General features: G+C 40.4%; 1 protein-coding gene across 1 annotated transcript in view; it reads right to left on the reverse strand.

Annotated features, from left to right (window-relative positions):
* Nucleotides 1–6,810: 6,810 nt before the first annotated feature.
* Nucleotides 6,811–19,773, reverse strand: part of LOC111150258 (nectin cell adhesion molecule 3) — a 129,446-nt gene continuing 116,483 nt past the window's right edge. Inside the window, exons 8-9 of the mRNA XM_022507695.1 lie at nucleotides 7,752–7,814; nucleotides 6,811–6,990 (exon numbers count right to left, since the gene is read on the reverse strand). Of these exons, the coding sequence (XP_022363403.1) occupies nucleotides 6,811–6,990; nucleotides 7,752–7,814 (243 nt within the window). The remainder of the gene's footprint in view (nucleotides 6,991–7,751; nucleotides 7,815–19,773) is intronic.

The raw sequence follows: 19,773 nt of genomic DNA on the forward strand, positions 1-19,773 counted from the left end.
GACTTGGAATTTCAAGTACACAACGAAACCTAAGATGACAAATGCTCTTCTGGGTATTGAATACACAATAAGTTCTCATAAGACCGCGGGAAAAAGCAGAGGCATTACTGAGCCACGATGTGGGGAAGTGCAAACCAACGCATTGAGGGCAAAATACTGCTGTCTGTAGTCAAAATATGAGGGACACCGAGCTTATCAACATGTCTTGAGAGAGGAATTTAAATTAGCCTGATCAACGTGCTAGGGCGGGTTAAGGAAGAATACTGGTTGTTACTGGAACCATTGTTAGAAGCCAAAACAGTGACACCCCATCACTTGACCCTGGGCTTCATAGATCTATTGTGTGTTATTATGGGACTTTAGGGATGTTTGAGGTATATTCCTAACCTCTGGAGGAGACTCACAAAACATCTCTTCATGGCCATTGGACATAGTTGTAGCAGGATGGGTCAGAGTTCTAAGCCAGTGTAGGAAATCTGATATTCTGGATTCCCAGAGAGGCTTTAGCTCTAGGTGTCACAGTTCAATCCCATGTCATGATGATAAATACAACCAGTTCAGGCTATGATACCAAGGATCCTTCTGGGGAAAACCTCAAGAGGGCAACTGTTTGGTAAAGAATACAGAATACAGCTAGTTCTTTTTAGTGCAGGGAGGTAGGTAACTTGACACATATCACGGCCTTAGACCTCAAACATGGATTAGAAAATTCCTGGGAGTGGACCAATGTAAGGGAGTTATTCCCAAGTGATGACATGGAGAATCCTTTTCTTTATCCATGGCAGCTTCCCTTCTCCCTGGGATGTGGAAGGAACTCCCACATCATGCTCTCAGTTGATACTGGATGATAAAACCGTACGTAGTGTCATCTGAGGTTTCGGCATTCTTTTTCATTTTAGATTACTCGGCGCCACAGTCAAACTGAAAATTGAGAATAACTAACTTATAGTAATGAAAATGCGGTAGAAATAACCCTAATGTTTTATGTATTTTGACCATCAAGGTAAATAGAACCTTTCTTTTCCTACCCCTAAACTTTTTTTTTGGAGAGATAATGTTAAAGCAAATATGATAAAATGCACCTGAAAGAGTGAAATGTTTGCAGATGTGAGGGTTCTTTTGTGCGTGTGAATGGAAAATTTTTAAAAAAAATTTTTAAGTGGACCCTACTCCCCTCTGTCTCTCACACATATCGTCCCTGCCCCTTTCCCCCCAAGAAGGGAAAGGTCCTCACTAAGGAGAAATGTTAGCAGGTGTGATATCCCGAGGAATCCCGAGCAAATTCTGTTACATTCTATGTAATTGAAATTATTTTGTCAATCTTTAATTAGCCCTAGTAAACACCCTGGAAGCCATTAGTTAACTTTGAAGAATCCTGCTGGGGGTGGGGGGGGCGGATAACATCCTTGGAAGGCTGTTAGCATTTGAAAAAAGTCTCTTTAGAGGCTTCTATCACCAGCGCTTTATCTGTAGCTTAACTCCCGAGACTTTGTGAATAAATGATTATTTTCAATGGCCAAATTACTAGCATTAAAGGTACATGAACTGGCCCAATACTGCAGGTCACTCCAGGCCTCCCATCAGTAGGATAGGAGACTCAAGTAAGCCCACTAGCCCCGGATCCCTTGATTACTAACCTATTCTGTGTCTAGCAGTTAAAACAGAACCTGACACTAAACATTCTGGAATATTACTGGATTTGCTTCTAATAAACCTTTTGCGTAAGATGCTGTTGAGTTCCCTAAAAGAACAGAACTGGGACATTTTCAAGCTTACAGGACAGGCTGACTTGCTACAGGATGCCTGCTTGCTTGTAAACACGAATGATGTGGAAATTGGTCTAAAAGCTGATTTCAATGTAAAGAATCGCCTGGTGAGGTTGGGGGATGAGCTGCAGCTCTCACCCACCTCTACCTACTGGAGGCTACCAGAACACCCCAATCCTTGCCAATGACCAAATTGGCCAAGTCCAGTTCACAACAATTTTCTTTAATGGAGAAAATGTAAATTCCTTTATAGGTATCATAACATTAATCCAGGCAGAGTTTATAGTCAAATACGCTTGCAAATAGCAGTTTCTAGTTTATCAGAAGAATGGGAAGTCCCGGGTCTTCCTAGAAGATCAGCAAACAGTCCAAGGATGAAGGATCTTGTCAGCTAAGCACACGGCTGAGCCACTGGCAGGGACCCCGACATTTCTTTCTTTCTTTTTTTTTTTTTTTAAAGATTTTATTTGACAGACAGAGATCACAAGTAGGCAGAGAGGCAGGCAAGCAGGCTCCCCGCTGAGCAGAGAGCCCGACGTGGGGCTCGATCCCAGAACCCTGAGATCATGACCTGAGCCAAAAGCAGAGGCTTTAACCCACTGAGCCACCCAGGCACCCTGACCCCGACATTTCTACCTCATAATCCTCCTATTCTTCTTCTGGTTTTCTACCAAATCTAGCCAGTCTTCTATCTATCCCCCTCTCCCTGAGAGTTCAGTAAAGGTGGGACACAGAAAACAGCAATCAGTGTATCAAAGAACTAAGGCAGAGGTGTTAGAAGTTTGGGCCCAAATTATTCTAAACCCTGGGATGCGGTGGCTTTAACTACTGGATTGTTTTTGCAGATCCAGCTAATCTAACAGATTTAAGTCTTTCTGAGCATTTTGAGAAGTTCAAAAGCTAAGTAAAAATGAGCATATGTGCTTCTTTTCATTTTAATAAACATTTCTTATGGGTTTTCTCCTGTGTATTTTCTTAGATCTCCGCTAAAAAACAATCAAGAAAACGTATTCCCTAACTCCTCTCCCCAGCAGCAGATTTTAAAGAAGTCACAGCTGGCCGGCGATTGGCACGATCTGTGGGTGTGCAGCACAGGAGTGTGGGCCTTTCCTTCCCCACAGGGGCTCCCAGAGAGGGGACGACACAGGAGTTTGGTCCTTGTCCGTGGGGGAGTCACATAAGCGGCTTCTCCTGGAATCCCGTCTCTACCAAAAACTCACTAATGTAGCTGTTATTAGTAGTAATCTGCAAACTAAGGGCAACCACTGGCTAGGGCAACGGGCACCTGCAATTTTAGACCAAGCTTAAGAGGCTAAGCTCCAGATATGAAGCTTTCCATAAGACAAAATTGGTGTTATCGTAAAAGAAAGTGCAAGTCCTACTGGCACTTGTCTATACTCAGACTGGGTCAAATTGAAGTTCTCATGTTACCACTGGTTCTTCCCAGTGCTGGTGAAGGTTCTAGAAATTTAGGTCCAACATTTAATGATAATACAGTCAGAGGCCTTTTCGATTGGAAGAGAACTTCTAATTTCCCATCATTATCTTGTTTAACCCTCACATTTTGGAGAGGCTGGGTAAAATCTCCGCTTTATGGATAGTGGGCAACTGAGGCCCTGGCGAGGTTAGGTGACTTGCCCAAGTTTCCATGGCTAGAAAGGGGTTAGTTGGGAGTAGAACCTGTTCTTTTGGTTCTTGGCATATGGTCTGTTCTCGACACCCCAGGGAATAAGAGGCCTGAAGGAAAGTTCTATTGTGTGTAAAGAAGAGTACCAGAAGGCCAGCCTAGTGAAGGGAAAGAGAGTACAATGAAAAATGAAAGTGACTTCCAGATTACTATGAAAGAGAATTTAGGATAATATACATCCTCAAAAGATGGACAAAGAAATTGTGCTGTCCTTGTGAGTACATGAGGCCATGAAGGATTTACGAGGGAATTAGTTCATTTAGTTTATAGGGCATTTATTTCTTCACTATCTACCATGTGTGTGTTACAGGGAGGTCTATCACAGGTTAAGAATTTCATGTTCCAAGCACAAAAAGCATAGACTTCTTCAAACTTAGAAAATACGAGAAGGCCAAGGATGGGAGAACCCTCACAGAAGAGCGGCAAATCACTGCCATTGAAGAATTAATCTCAATTAATTTTCTGCCATTGAGAATTAATCTCATTCCCATCCCATGATGTCAGAGAATCCTAGACAGTGCAGAGGTGTGGTGTGCAAAGAGCCTGATGACATGGCAATGATGCACACTCCTGGAGCCTGGGCTGCCTACATCTCGCAGGACTCCAGGGCTGCAGGTCTGAGAGGGAGCACGCACGCCCCCCAAGAAACGAACAGCTGCGACCGTTAAGTGGGTAAGCGCTCTGGGGATTTATTTCTGTTTCGGTGTGTTTTAGTAAACCAGTTATGGGAAGAGTAGCTAGTATCAGTTGTGGCTTATAACACTCATTGATCTTTAAGGGCCTAACTTCCAAATTTAAATAGCCATCATCAAGTCGTCTAAGCTCTAAATGTAGATAGAGATCGACAGGCTAATTTTGGATGGCATTTTTTTGGTTGAGGGGATTGGCTGATCAAACCCTTTTAAAGCTCCTTTCCTTTCCACTCAGTATTCAGAGAGAACAAACGGGAGACACCAGGATAAACAAGTATATAGCTATCTGACCCATGTAAAGGGCCAACAGCTATAAAATCTACTAATTCATTCAAGAGCTATTGTAGCTGACAGAGAAGCTAGGAGGTTGGTGGCTATAAGAGAGCTGTCTACACTCTGAAATTTTTCCCGTAACTACATCAAAATGTTAAAAATTTTATAGTGGGTTCTTCTTGGTAGGGAGGGCTCTGAAGACAGGCCCCAGGGCTCCTAAAACCACCCAGCCCTTCTAAATCTAGCAAAAATGAAGAAATCTTTATTCCCCTCCCCCACCCAAGGTCCAAGATGAATTTTTGTGATGGTAATTCAGCAACCCGCTTCCCAGCAGGAGCCTAGAAACCATCCCTCATGTGTAAAGTCTTTTTAAAGCTTTCTAATGGAGGTGACATGGTACCACATATCTTCCTCTGTAACATCCAGGATTTACAAAAACAGCTTCTCTCTCAAGGAGAACTGACCAGAGCCATCTCTTTCTTGTTGGGAAACAATTGTGAGGCCTCCTCCACCTTCGGCTACACTGTTCACTGATGTGATTGCAGGTAATAAAGTCAAATACGTTCTTTCAGCGTCATCTTGCTAAAAAAGGGCAGCAAACTCTAACTGAGGTAGCACAGTGATACAGCGAGGAGGGTTCTTGGGGTTTACCCTTTAATTCCACGTGACCAGAGAGGCTTATCAATTGCTAAAGCGCTGAGTTAGAGTTTAAGCATCTTTTCGCCCAGAACCGTCGGTCCCCCAGGCAACAGGGGCAGACTGTGTGACTACTGTAGAATAACCTGGATAACCTGTCTGAACGTGCATGGCACCTAGAAAAAGGAGACAAACACACAAGCAGGAACCAGAGCAGGCACATGAATCACAAGGTATCTTTGGTATCTCATTTGAAGTCTATATTCATAGTCTCCTGTTCCCCTCCACCCCCGAAACTTCGGTTGGAAGCGTGAACTCTTTTATTAGTACTTATGTCATTCTTTCCTACTATATGGCAAGTCTGTAGTGTTTTTCATATCTGTGACATACCTCTCATCTTCCCGAACACGCAGGAAAACAACGCTTCCCTTAACATGCGAGGGGAGTGATGGACATGCGAGGGGAGTGTGGGTACCTGGGCCCCCTCCTCTGCTCACACCATGATAATCACTACCTTCAATCTCAGTGAGGCTACCTCGGCAAAGGGGGTGAGAAAACTCAAGATGGCTGTTTGCAGGCACCAGAGTGTTGCACTGCTAAGTCAGTCACTACACAATTCGATTTTTAGCATCCCTTTGCTCTTGTTCTTGACCAGGTAAAAGAGGGTGGGAGGATCAAGGACAACATGGGGGTCAAGCATATAGGCCATACTGAAGTGGCACTTTAAAAAAATTTTTTTTTCACATTTTCTACCTGGCTTTTAAGAGCAGGAGTTATTTCACGGTGATTTTCCAGCACGCTTTTCTGAGGTAGATAAAACTTGGATGAGAAGCAGTCTGAAGAAGTGTGGTACAGGTGAAGCCTTTGTGGATAGGATTAGTTTGACAGGAATTTCAGAAGGCAAAGCTGAGCTTGTCATAGACAATACTACAGAAAAGAGGGACAGGGCTCAAATCTGTCCACCACTTAGACAAGGCTTTTAGAATGGAATAGGCGGGAAACAGGCTAATCTGGCTAGGAAAGAACAGAAGTGTGGGAACAACAGAGCAGAACCTTGGTGAGCAAGCAGCTAATCCAGACTAGGCAGAGAACAGCACAAAACATGTATCCCTCAGGACCTTAGCGATCAAGAAAGAACACAGATTGCAATTATCACAAGACTTTCAAAGCAACCAACAGGCTTGAGGGTTTCAACTGCTTTTTTGTTGTCGTTTTGTTTTTGGATAAAAAGCAAATTTTGCCTCTTTCCTCAGGACTCCTGTTTGCACAGGTACTGTAATTGCATTAAGCATGTTAGGGAAAGCCAAGTCCCAGTGAAATAATTAGGGAGATGGATTCTGAACTTTTTTTTCTGCTCATTTGAGTTACAGATGAACAGGCTGGCCTTCCTAAAACTCAGCCAGATTAACAGTCCCAGCTGGGGCCTTTCTTTCTGGAGAATCACTGCTGCCATCACGGGCAGATGTTCTACGTTTAATGAACATGCCGTCGTAGGCCAAATATTAGTGGTTAAACACTATCATCACAGAAACACACAAGCTATTGTCAAGTTCACAAACATAGCTGGTGGCTAAGAAACTCTTAAAGAAGGAAAGAAATTGGCTATTGGCTCCAAGCTATTCATCACGACTTCTGATACAGGTGAACTGAGATTGTTTTATATGAGAGAGAATAAAATGATAACCATTGACCTCAGTTTCTCTCCCCAATCTAAGATAAAACGTTTGTCAGGACATCCACTGGAAAGAGAGGAAAATCACACGTAATGTTCTCGCGGGTTGATGAAGGCTCTCTCGGGCTCGTTGCTTTGATGATGTTTGCCAGGACTCCGGTCTTGGTAGCATATCTGACTGTAACTGGGGTACATCTGTTGAATCCCATCTTCCCCCACGAGGCTCTCATCTTCATAGTCCAATCTCCTGCTCTTGAGTCCATTCTAAAAATTCAAATATTACTTACATTAGCAGAGCAGGTGTTTGCATTTTCCTAGCACTTTGGTAAAAACAGGCAAGAAACTGAATTCATTGTCTTCTGTGTCTCTGATTCATTATCCCACAAGCTACTGAAAGGCAAGGTAAAGTCCAACAACTTATCATTTTCCAGTCCTGAGTTGCTTACAATACCTGAATAAGAGTCACAGCAGCTCCTCAATAGAAAGTTATGACTAATGGGAATATAGTCAATTTCAGGTTTCAAAATTTGGAACCAGTTATCAGCTAAACTAGGGAAGAACAAGGCTGTGAACTTCCGGAGTCCCTCAGCAGGCCTCAAGCTGGGGATGTGTGGCTGAAATACACAGGGAATTACATCCAACAGCCAAAGCAAAACCAAACGAAACCTCAGGATTCAGTGCTGGGGAATTAGGGAAAAGAGAGTGAAATGAACTGGTATTTGACCACATGCCCAACATAACTGAGAATCAGAAATGCTGTCACAGCTGTCACCATCAAATGAACCCCCAAGATGCTGCTCTGTGGCATCTCTGGTACTAACCTTCTGCCTGGTTACTGGTTTCATAAAACTCGATTACTTCTAAGATGGGCAAGCAAGCTCAAGGACTTTACAAAATCATACTATGGATGTTCAGATAGCAGAGCGGTGAAAAAAATAATTTTCATGGAAATCAAATGATATTTTAATAAGTATAATAATAAGTCCACTTGGGCAGACCCCCCACAGCAGGACCTTGTTACTTACAGGGTGCTGGAGACCGCCAACCTCCCTTTCTTTGAACTGAGTCTGCAAAGGCAAGTGTTCGGTCTGGAGAAAGAAGACAGAACAAGACAAGCACTTTAAAGCACCAAGCACGCAGTGGCACACATCAACCAAGACCATGAAGATGCCTAAAGCCTTTCGTGTCTTATCAAATGTATGCCAACTAAGCAAATGTTCCATTTGAGGAGGGGATAAGTAAATACATTTCTTGAGTTTGTCTCTCTCTCTCCCTACTCCAGATCTCCTCCTACTCTAGACTTTTGGAAGGAAGAAAACATACAGAACATCTCCTGCAGAAACTCTCATGCAAATTTATACACATCTTACTTGAGGGAGGACTTTGCATAGAAGGTCTCTTACCTCTTCTGCAGAAGAATCTGATTTTTTTTTTTTTTTTTTTTTTTAGATTTTATTTATTTGACAGAGACAGACACAGTGAGAGGGGGAACACAAGCAGGGGCAGAGAGAGAGGCACAAGCAGGCTTCCCACCAAGCAGGGAAGGAGCCCGATGCAGAGCTTGATCCTAGGATCCAGGGATCATTACCTGAGCCCAAGACAGATGCTTAACAGCTGGGCCACTCAGGCACCCCAAGAATCAGATTCTGTGAATCAGCTAAAAGTGACTTTGGGGTAATAATGAAAAGTTATTTTTTGTCCTTATCTATAGATACATACATATGGTCAACCTTCTCTTCCTAAGAGCTACTCTCTGCCTCCCGTCCCCTACAGACCATAAAGGGGATTCCTCACTTTCAAACCTCACCCTAGGAAAAATCCCTCTTGGCTTCCCCTTGTCTTAAAAACGCATCCTTACCCTTCAGCCCCCCGGTCAAATATTAGCTCTTCCGGGGTGCCTGGGTGGCTCAGTGGGTTAAAGCCTCTGCCTTCGGCTCAGGTCATGATCCCAGGGTCCTGGGATCGAGCCCCACATCGGGCTCTCTGCTCAGCAGGGAGCCTGCTTCCCTTCCTCTCTCTGTCTGCCTCTCTGCCTACCTGTGATCTCTGTCTGTCAAATAAATAAATAAAAATCTTAAAAACAAATATATTAGCTCTTCCAAGAAGCCTTGCACAAAGCATATATTATCGCAATTATTTGTTTATATTTGCTTGTCTCCTTCACCAGGATTGAGGGTGCTAGTTGGGAGTATTTTACAAACATTATCTCATTCATAATCTCTCTAAAAATTCTACAAAATAGATGTTTTTATTTTATGGATGACTAAAATTGAGGCTCAGAGTGGTTCAGTAAAGTGTCTCCAGTCACACAACTGGAGAGTGATAGATTGTGATTCACACATGGCTCTGTCTGAATCCTAATTCTATATTCCTATATTCCCTGCCTCTAGCTCAGTGTCTGGAAAATAGATGTTTAGTAAAACAGAAGAAAGCCGGAAAATCCCAGCATGTAGGCATATCTATCAACATGTCCTCCTTTTCAATGTCTTTCCCCCCATGCTGTCCTTTCGGCCTGGAAGGTCTGCCCCTTAGTCTCCGGCAGTTGAAATACTATGCCATCCATCTCAGCTTGGCTGGAGTCATTTTTTTTTTTCTCCTACAAGGCCCATCAAAATTAATTTCTTTACTCCTAGTTTTCTTAATTTTCTTTAGATCTCTATCATAGCACACACTATTGATCTGACAACATCTGTACCTTTTGACCCTAGTGAAGAGTGAGAGCCTTTCCTGGTCATTGTCCTCCAGCTCCACACCCTAGCCTGAGCAGGAAGTCAACAGTTAACTAATGAATTTAGTTAACTAAATGATTAAGTCTTGATATCCCATGTTAAGGTTATCCAAATTATAAAGTATGTCAGACAAATTCATTCTTTTTATCACATTCTGCATGATTCTAGGGTGCTTTCCACATGACCACGTGAGATGGACAGTACATACTGGTGAAAGCCCACGGCAGGGCCAACTTCATGGAGTGTGACCAGTCACACAGGGCCTTGTGTTTGGGTCTCACTTTGGGCTTTAATGCTCAGTGGTTGTTGCCATCTCAGATTCTGTGTTTTGTAAGTGGTCGAATGAAACAGTGGAGCTCCACTCAAGGGTGTCCTCTCCTGGTGCTTGTGTTTGACTTCGTTCTTGGCCCTCTCGCCCTTACCCTGGTGTCCCAGACCCCCCCTTGCTTTCCCCTCTCTGTCCCCGTCCAGTGACTGTGCTGTCCTCGCCCTGGCAGGGGCCCGAGTGCTGGTACAGGGAAGGCTGGGGTCAGGCCTGCACACCCCCCACATCATGGTATTTCTGGCAGGTGGCTAGAGGACATGTCTCAGTGAGGACAGGTCTCTCACCCTCATCTAGGAACCTGACATCACCGTCTTGACATTGGCTGGTCCTAGTCCAAGGAAAATAGGGGAAAAAAAAAAAACTTTAAATTTGTTTGTTGTTTTATATGATCCTGGTTGCTGTTCTTCTCTTCTATCAATATAGGTAACTGAGAAATTATTCTACATCAGTGCTGTTATCTAATTCGACAAGAGACAGGCAGTTAGAAGCTTCTGTGTATAAAGGGCGAGTACCTTTCTTCCCACTGGTGGCAGAGTATAGAAAGCAAGGGTGCAGTCAACACGGAAAAGAGACCATGTTCTAGAAGTACAATGATTACAGCCTCAAGAGTTCAAGAAAATATTGGACTGGAATATGTGCTGCTCTATGTTTATGCTACAAAATCCCAAATGGCAAATTTAATATGACTAGAAAATAAATTACCATCCAGATTTTCCTGAACACTCAGGGTATTACTTATATTTGGTCATTGTTGGTGAAACACAGTGACAAGCCATATTGCTTTGGAAGCCAGTGTTCACCATGGGTGGGATGAACCATGTAGCATTCTGAGTAACAATATAGCCAGTAATATATTAATAGCATTAGAGCGTTATAGAGGCAAGAAAATCTATTTCATTTCAATAAAAAGAGACTGCAAAGAGCCATGGCTTTATGTGTAATAATAGCGTTGCTACCTTTTTCTTAAGAGTAGAAGATGCATAATTAGCCAGAAGAGGTACATGTGAAAATAAAAGACAAGAAGAGAGAGTTTCTAGAACTGGGCAGGAAGAAATGGTTCCTGGGCACTCTGAATAAACTGCACTTGCATTGAATGTGTGTAAGCATGTGTGTAAGGTCCTCTTCTCTAGCCAATATTGTAAACTGTCACTAACAAACCACCATCCCTCATGGGCGCCCATGAATTTTGTAATATAATATTGAACCGAATTCTATGGAAGGAAGTACCACACATCCTGGAGACAGCCCTGCTTTAAGGATCAGGGGTTATGGAAAAGTATGCTGCCCTTGCCTTGGCATTGTGCAGACCTCCGATGTCTGACAAGAGACATAAGGAATTTCATTAATCTAATGGTGGGTGAGAATACGTGTTCTATTTCTGCACTCCCTAAACTACTTGAAATGTTGAATATCTGACTTTAAAAAAAAGTTAATCACCAGTATATTGAAAAGTGTCTTGTGTAATACCTTATTTATGTTTGGTGCTTAGTATATGTGTACTAAATTAACTTACAATATTTTAACTAATGGATATACAGCATATATTATTCTATTATTCTTACATTTTTTTCCCCCAGAAAGTGTTGAGCTACTCTGAATCCCTAATATATATTTTGATTTCCTCACTGGTATATACTATCTTGTAACAACTTCTACTGAGCTACAACCCATAAGCACTTTCCTCATTTCTTAAGTCATGTAGACTTTCTGGCTCTAATGCTTCTTCCTTATAATGACAAGTGATACATTGTTTATTTCTGCTTCCAGTCATGATGGAGAACACACACCACACTAGCCCTCGTGACACGAAAGACACACCGTAAAACTGGACAAAATATAAGAAACAACAGTTTTCAGACACTGGATAACTGTGCTGCACGCAACTGGGATCTCAGAGGTTGAAACACACATGGTGATCCTATAATAACCCTGGCGACTATCTGACTTTTCTGCTGATTGGGGAAGAGAAAAACCCAAGAAGAGCACAGAGCCTTGCTCAGCTGCAGGGACAGACTTCAGCACTCAGGCAAGCTGAGCTGACTGTAATCTGTGGGACGGGGTATCGAAGAGAAGGCAAATCCCCATTGGATATGCGAGACATTCAGTAGAGGCCCCAAAGTTATGCTTTAAGAGTAAGGCTAAAATAGCTCCAGGGTACAGAGTATTCTAGAACAACCCTAACAAAGCTTAAAAACAAGCTTCCAGAAGAACAAGTTGATCTTAAAGTAATTTAACTGATGGCCAAAAAACAACTCCATCCTTATTAAGGAATGACAGCAAAATTCAAATAGTTGACAAGGTAACATTCACAAAATGTCCAGCATTCAATTGAAATCTACTGAACATGGGGGGAAAAAAAGGCAGGGAAAAAAACAAGTCAATAGAAACAAACCCAAAAGTGACAAATAGGGAATTAGTAGACAAGAACTTTAAAACACTTATTATGAATAAGGATAAGGATAAGGATATAAAAAATATGAACACAATAGAACACAAAAATATGAAAGAACTGCAAATAACTTCTAGGACTAAAAAAATACAGTATCTGAATTGGAAAAGTCACTGCAGGGCCTTAGCAGACACCATAAAAGAAAAGCCCAATGCACTTGAAAACAGAAACTATCCATACAAAGAACAGATGGGAAAAAAGCTTAAAAAAAAAATTAAACATAACTTTAGTGATCTCTGGAATAACATCAAGAGACCTACCATTTGTATAACCAGAATCCAAAAGGAAGGAAAGACAGAAAAAAATATTTGAAGAATTGCTAAAATTTTCCAAATTAGATGAAAAAATACATCAATAGCTTAGGAAGCTCAATGAATTCCACTAAGAGTAAACATAAAAAAAAAGACTGATACATATCACACTTGAATTGATGAAAATAATGATAAAGAAAATCCAAGATGTGGCCTGAGGAAAAAGTAAGATACAGTAGGTACAGAGAAATAAAGGTAAGAATTACACTAGCCATTCACCAGAAAAAAAATGAACTCAAGCCCAACCATGACAATAAATATATTTAATAAGAACAGACTAACCAGGGCACCTAGGTGGCTCAGTCAATTGTCTGCCTTCACCTCAGGTCATGATCCCAGGGTCCTGGGATTGAGTCCTGTGTCTGGCTCCCCAGTCAGTGGGAACCTTGCTTCTCCCTCTCCCTCTGCCTGTTGCTCCCCGTTTGTGCTCTCTCTCCTTCTCTGTCAAATAAATAAAATCTTAAAAAAAAAAAAAATAGACTAAACACTGCAATTAAAGTCAGGGATTTGGGGGCACCTGGGTGGTTCAGTTGTTAAGTGTCTGCCTTCAGCTCAGGTCATGATCCCAAAGTCCTGGGATCAAGCCCTGCATCAGGGTCCTTGCTCAGCATGAAGCCTGCCTCTCCCTCTCCCACTCCCCCTGCTTGTGTTCCCCCTCTTGCTGTGTCTCTCTCTGTCAAATAAATAAATAAAATCTTTTTAAAAAAATAAATTAAGTCAGGGATTTTCATACTGGGTAAAGAAGCAACTCAATTAGATGTTAGCTGTGTGAAATGCATTTTAAATATTAAGATATAGATAGGTTACAAATAAGGAATGGAAAAACACATACCAGGAAAGCATTATTCACTAAAAAGAAATTTAAACTGGTGTGGCTATAATATTGAAGTGACTACAGGACAAGGCAAGTTACCAGAGATAAGAATCTTTCAGGGGTGCCTGGGTGGCTCAGTCAATAAAGCATCTGCCTTCGGCTCAGGTCATGATCTTGGGGTCCTGGGATCGAGACTTGTGTCATGCTCCCTGCTCAGTGGGGAGCCTGTTTTTCCCTCTCTTTCTTTCTATTTCTGATTTTGAAATCATAACAGAGTTTAGTGAGTAGTCGGTAACAAAAACATATCTGGAAAACTCAAAAGTGTTTAGAAACTGAACAACATACTTTTAAATAACTCAATGGCCAAAGGAGAAAAAATAAGGGAAACTAGAAAGTATTTTGAATTGAATGAAAATGAAATTATAATTATAATATACCAAACTTTTAAGATTTTGAAAAAGAGTACTGGTTAAAGAAAAGTTTATAGCTTTAAATGCTCATATTAGAAAAGAAGAAAGTCTCAAATTAATGACCTAAGCTTCTTCAGGAAGCTGAAAAAAGAAGGGCAAATTGCATCCAATGGAAGTTGAAAGAAAGAAATAAAAAAGAGTGAAAAATCAATAAATAAACAAGGGGTAAACATTTTATAAAATTAATGAAACCTGGAAAGCTGGTTCTTAAGAGATTAATAAAATTGGAAAACCTCTAGTAAGAAAAAAGAGAAAACACAAACCAATATGAAAATTAAAAAGGTGACACTACAACTGATCTCATATAAATTAAAAGAATAAGAAAGATGTACTATGAACCATTTGATGACAATCTCAAAAACCTAGACGAAATGGACAAAGGTCTTGAAAGACACAATTACAATCCTTTCCACAGAGAAACTCCAGGCCCAGATGGAATCACTAGTAAATTCTATCAAACAATTAAAGGCATCTTAAATTCTTCCTGCAAATGGTGTGAGGGGGGCACTTTGTAACTCCTGTTATGAAATTAGCATCACCCTGGTACCAAAACCAAAAATATTACAAAAAAAGAAAACTAAAGATTTTTATTCATAAATCTCAAAACCTGAAACAAAAATAGCCTTCAATAGTTGAATCAATAAACAAATCATAGCATGTTCATAAAATGGGATACTACACAGCCACGACCAGAAATTTATTCATGCAACATGGAACTCAATAACATTATGTTGAGCAAAAGAAATTAGACACAAAAGAGCATGCTGTGATTCTCTTTATGGGAAGTTCTTATTTATTTACTTATTTATTTATTTTAAAGATTTTATTTATTTATTTGACAGACAGAGATCACAAGTAGGCAGAGAGGCAGGCAGAGAGAGAGAGAGGTGGAAGCAGGCTCCCCGCTGAGCAGAGAGCCAGATGCGGGGCTCGATCCCAGGACCCTGGGATCATGACCTGAGCTGAAGGCAGAGGCTTTAACTCACTGAGCCACCCAGGCGCACCGGAAGTTCTTTTTTAAAAGCCTAACTAACATGCTGTGATAGAAATCACATTAATGGTTGCCTGAGGCAAGAGGTGTTGGAGGAGGGAATGGTGGTAGAGGGTATGTATGACACATTTTTCTAGTCATGGAAATGTTCTGCACTGGCGTAGTATTCACATGAATGTATATCTTTAGCAAAGCTTATAGCATAGCATTATGTAAGTTATATCTCAATAGAGTTGAATATTAAAAAAACTATACCTTCCATTTTATCATAGTTATTCAATATTGAAGGAACATGCGTGGGGAGGCAAAGTAGAATGAGAAGTCATTGACATAGTCTGGAATCTGTGATACAGGTACCTAGTAAATTCTTATTAAATACTTCATCACAGATGTCCTTGATGCAGGAGTTTCATGGTAGTATCAACTGCTTGCTTTGTTCTAGTGACTGAGTCCCATTCTGTAGAGATGATTTCACAGCACTAACAGAGGAACACATGAAGAAATGGCTACCACACATAATACACAAAAAATGGACTCCTTAAGGCATCCAGGTAATTACATTCCTAGCTATTAACTCTCTGAAAGAATTTATAAAATATTACTAAAAGGTGAATCAGAAGTCAATTTTCCCTTTTACTTCATTTTTAATAACCGTGAGAGTGTTGACATGTTGTATGAGCAACAACTATAAAGTGTGTTCTAATCAAGAGAAATTTACAACATTAATTAGGCACTTGTTTAATGAGATACATAATTGTTACTGTTCTCCATGATAATTAACCATAAGGGTAAGCTATTCACATGAATGTCTCTTATTATTACAGTAGACTGTTGGCATTCACAGATTTAACATTGCTGGTTTTAACCATTCATGAGTGAATTTAGAAAGGTTATGACAGGTTGTAAGGTTGTAATTTGTAATTTTGTTGAGACACAAATTTGAATCAAGACCGGGGAGGCTTCTGTGATGGGATAATCATTTAGCTAGTTAATGAGCTTAGCAACTGCTTCAATATCCACTTTTCAATGTGTCTTTGTTATTCTCAACTCTTATAGATTAGTTTTATAAAAGATGGGGTATTTAAGAATGTGGGGTTTCTCAAAAGCTTGTGAAGTATATCCTCTAGGAATGTCAATGAGGAGTGCTATATTATTAATCAAGCTTTTCCTTTGAAATTTAGAAATGGTTCCTTATTTTTTTAGTTAATCTAATTTCTGCAGTATCTACCATCAATCATGATTAATGCAGATTGCCACAGCACATTCTATAGGTTAAATATATAAAGTCGGTCTGGATCTTATTCTCTAAGATGTGGGATTTATTTACTTACAACTCCTCTTTCCCAGTGTCTGGGAAGTAAGGTTCATTCCTATGTTCTGTCTGTACACCCCATCCTATAATTCCTTTACTGTTAACCCTCTAAGAGACCGGGAGGTTTTTCCTAAACCTCATGTGGTGCTATCACACAGCAGATGTTCAGTTAACACTGGCTATGTCTGAGCCACACCAGGCACAGGATCTGCCCGGACTCCATCTCTTCATCAGTGGTCCCCACAGAGGTCTTGGGTGCTAGCCCATGTTGGGAAACCTGGTTCAGTTGAACTGGAAACCTTGGGGTCTGACTTCCTAAGTTCAAGGAACATGGCAGAGTTTCATCTGAGTTGGGTCAGGAGAAGGCAGTGAGCACCATAAAAATAGATTCTAGTTCCTTAGTACTGAGCAATCTTGTAAAGAAAGACTGAAGGAGAAGGTCTAGAAAGAAGTTGGCTCAGTAATGCCAACATGGTGAAAACAGACATCGTTCCATTCATCATAGGCAAAAGAACAACCATAACTTGTAAGGACTGACCAAAGATTCTTCCCCTCCTCCCTGCTACTTAAGGTATGTATTGTACAAGATGCTTTTGTATTGTACAAAATATGTACAAGATGCTTTTGTATTGTACAAGATGTGCTCAGGGTCTTATACTGTCTCCCTGAAGTAATTCTAGCATTGTTTCCATAAAAGAGGCTTGGAGAGAAGTAGCAGTGTTTCCATGTTGGTAGAGCTAAGATTCAAATCCATGTTTATGTAATTACAAAGTGCATGTCTTACACCATCACACAAAATTGCCCATCTTCCTGTCTTGAATATATCCTGTCTCTTCCTAATGTGACTGCAGAAAGGGGACTGAAAGGCAGGAGGACACTGAGCATGTGAAAGGGGAGAGGACAGGAACTAGAGGAAACCTCAGTCCTCGCTAGCTTTGCCACCTGCTCTGGGTTATCTGCATCTGAGCCGGTCAGATAAAAGCTAGGGCCTGTGTTACTACTTCACCTCCTGCTTGGGCTCCAGCCTCGATGGAAGGAAAACAAATAGAAAGTTTTCCTTGACAGTCTCAGAGTTTTTAATCTGCTTCAGGCCAGCGATGAACACAGAATGGTCATTCATTATGGAATAATACTCTTTAAGATTAGTTCAGAGGTCATCTTCCCTCCAGTTTTACTGTTTGTTTATAGTTTATATAGTTATATAGTTTATAGTAATATAGGTAGTACCTTAAAATGCAATGTCCACTTCTCTAAGATCTAGTATCAAAGACAGGTGCAAGAAGAAAGGACTACAGAATGTCTTACGGTAAACTCTTCAAATGTGTGCTTAAATCATGAGGTTTATTTATATGGCAGAAGAATATTAGATAATTTATCTCACAAGGTAGGATTGGATTTTTCTCAAATCACCAGAGAATTATAATAGCCAGGTTGTTGTTGAAAATGTTGTATTATCCAAAAGGGAGACAGTGTTCCTCCTTATCGTTGGTAAATAAATTTCATTACTTCTATGAGTATACATTCTAGATTTTAATTTTTCAAAGTGAAATTTAATAGGACACATTTTAATGAGAATTCTTACCTTAGTTTTGGTCTCAATCCTTACATTAAAATACCAAGACAGTGATACTTCACTAAATTATAATGTGTATGCACAACCAAGCATCTAATTAAGGAGACAAATGATAAAGGTGATGGAAAATTATTTGTGAGCAAACTAGACACCCACATCTAATACTAAGATGTCCCCGATCATAAATCCTACCCATTTCCAGGACACAACTGATTATGCATGCATTCATATACACTATTCTCCATAACTAAATATTTTAACATCAGACTGCTATGCTGTCCCTGCCACAGTGGACATCTTTGCACTTCAAAGCCTTGCCCTAATGCTATACCATTATTACCCACTCACACCACTTTATCTCCAAATTTGCCTACAAGATAATCCTTCAACTTAAGACTGTTCGTATAATTTCCTCCACACACCAAACACCCTCAAAGAAGATATTAATTGCTTTTTAGACATCAGGCACAGTATTATATCCCCCAAGACATTCTGCAGAAATATTATCCACCATACTGTTATATATACTTTGTGAAAATATGTATTCTCAGAGAACACATGACAAAAATGGTCCCATTTCTGGTTTAGTTGTTGTAATGGTCAAAATTTTACATGCTAAAATAAGAACCGAACTCCAATTCCTCTCTAGAAACTATTAATATGGGCCGCCTCTCCAATCTCATATTTAATCCAGTATCTAAGTTCCCTAACTTGTAGTACTAAAAAAAAGATATCTGGCAAGACTTTCTTTGTGGTTAATAATTATGCTATTCTTAGCAAAAAAGATTAAAAGAAAACTAGGAAGAGCCTCCTAAAATTGTCAATACTGAACATATTTTAGATTGTGGGACAAAAGAACATACTAAATGTAGAACATCGCTATCATCTTATTTCTTTCCTATTGAAAGGTGAGATAACATAGGAATCATTTCCTTCCTTTTTCCATTGAAGGTGTCATTAGAAAGTAGAAAATAAAATACAAGAAAGGTCTTATCTGTTTGCTTAATGGTTACTTATCCCATAAACCATCAAAGGGATCCCCTGAACATATTTAGTTAATAATTACATGTATTTTCCTTTGGGGTCTTAAATTTAATTGAATGGTATTCTGCACCATTTTCCTGAAAGGAAAATAAAAAAATATAGACAACGTGCCCTTTTTCTTCTTCTGAAGGAAGAAAACCTAATAGCAATAAAGAGGGTGAGACAGAAAGAGAAATCATCTGCTATGGAAAACTAATATTAACCTTTGGGGACAGCAATTTTGTAAATATAAAACCCAGAGTAGGCAGCTTTGTTTGAATTAGAGAAGTAACTGTAATCCCAGCTTGGCATTTCCCTGAACACAGGCACTAAAGTCTTCAACCAGCTGCACAAAGGCACCCTGAGGGAGAATTCTGCTCATGAATTAAGCACAACCAGAACACATCAGTAACTGACATGAAGATTCACAGCACCAGTGGTTGGAGGAGGTAAGTGAAGTAAGTCAGATACAGGAGGAGGGGAATCCTTCCAGTGGAGGTATGCTGCTTAGCTAACAAAATGAGTCAAGGATCTTTTTCATGTTTTCAGTTCACTCTAGACTGTCAATATCGGATGTTTACAGAGTGATATGCTCTTATTAGATGCTACTCTTCATTGAGGCAAGAAACACTGCTTACTAAACAGCAATTCAAATAACATTTTGTGTTCATGCACCCATAATTAAATGGCCAAACAGAGCTTGGATGTTTTCTATTAGCCCACAGAACAGGCTAACAACTACAAATAACAGGTCATCTACTTGATCCAGGACTCACGAATGCCACTGTAAGATCTTGTCCTTCACTCGATCGTTAGAGGAAGGAGTGTCGCTCTGTTAGGACATAACATTTCCATTATTTAAAACTCAGGACCAAATGTGGACTTTCGGAGAAACAGCAGAGGGGAGGAAACAAATTGTTTAAATATGAATTTAAAAAAATATTTAAATTAACTATTGACAAAAGTTATCTACCCGCTGCCCATGCTGGGATGGCCCCAGGCTGTGGGTGATCCTGGCTGGAACTGTTATCTCGGGAGCCATCAGAGGGT

The sequence above is a fragment of the Enhydra lutris genome, unplaced genomic scaffold, assembly GCF_002288905.1.
Source record: "Enhydra lutris kenyoni isolate GAN:26980312 unplaced genomic scaffold, ASM228890v2 scaffoldscaffold2, whole genome shotgun sequence".
Lineage (NCBI taxonomy): Eukaryota > Metazoa > Chordata > Mammalia > Carnivora > Mustelidae > Enhydra > Enhydra lutris.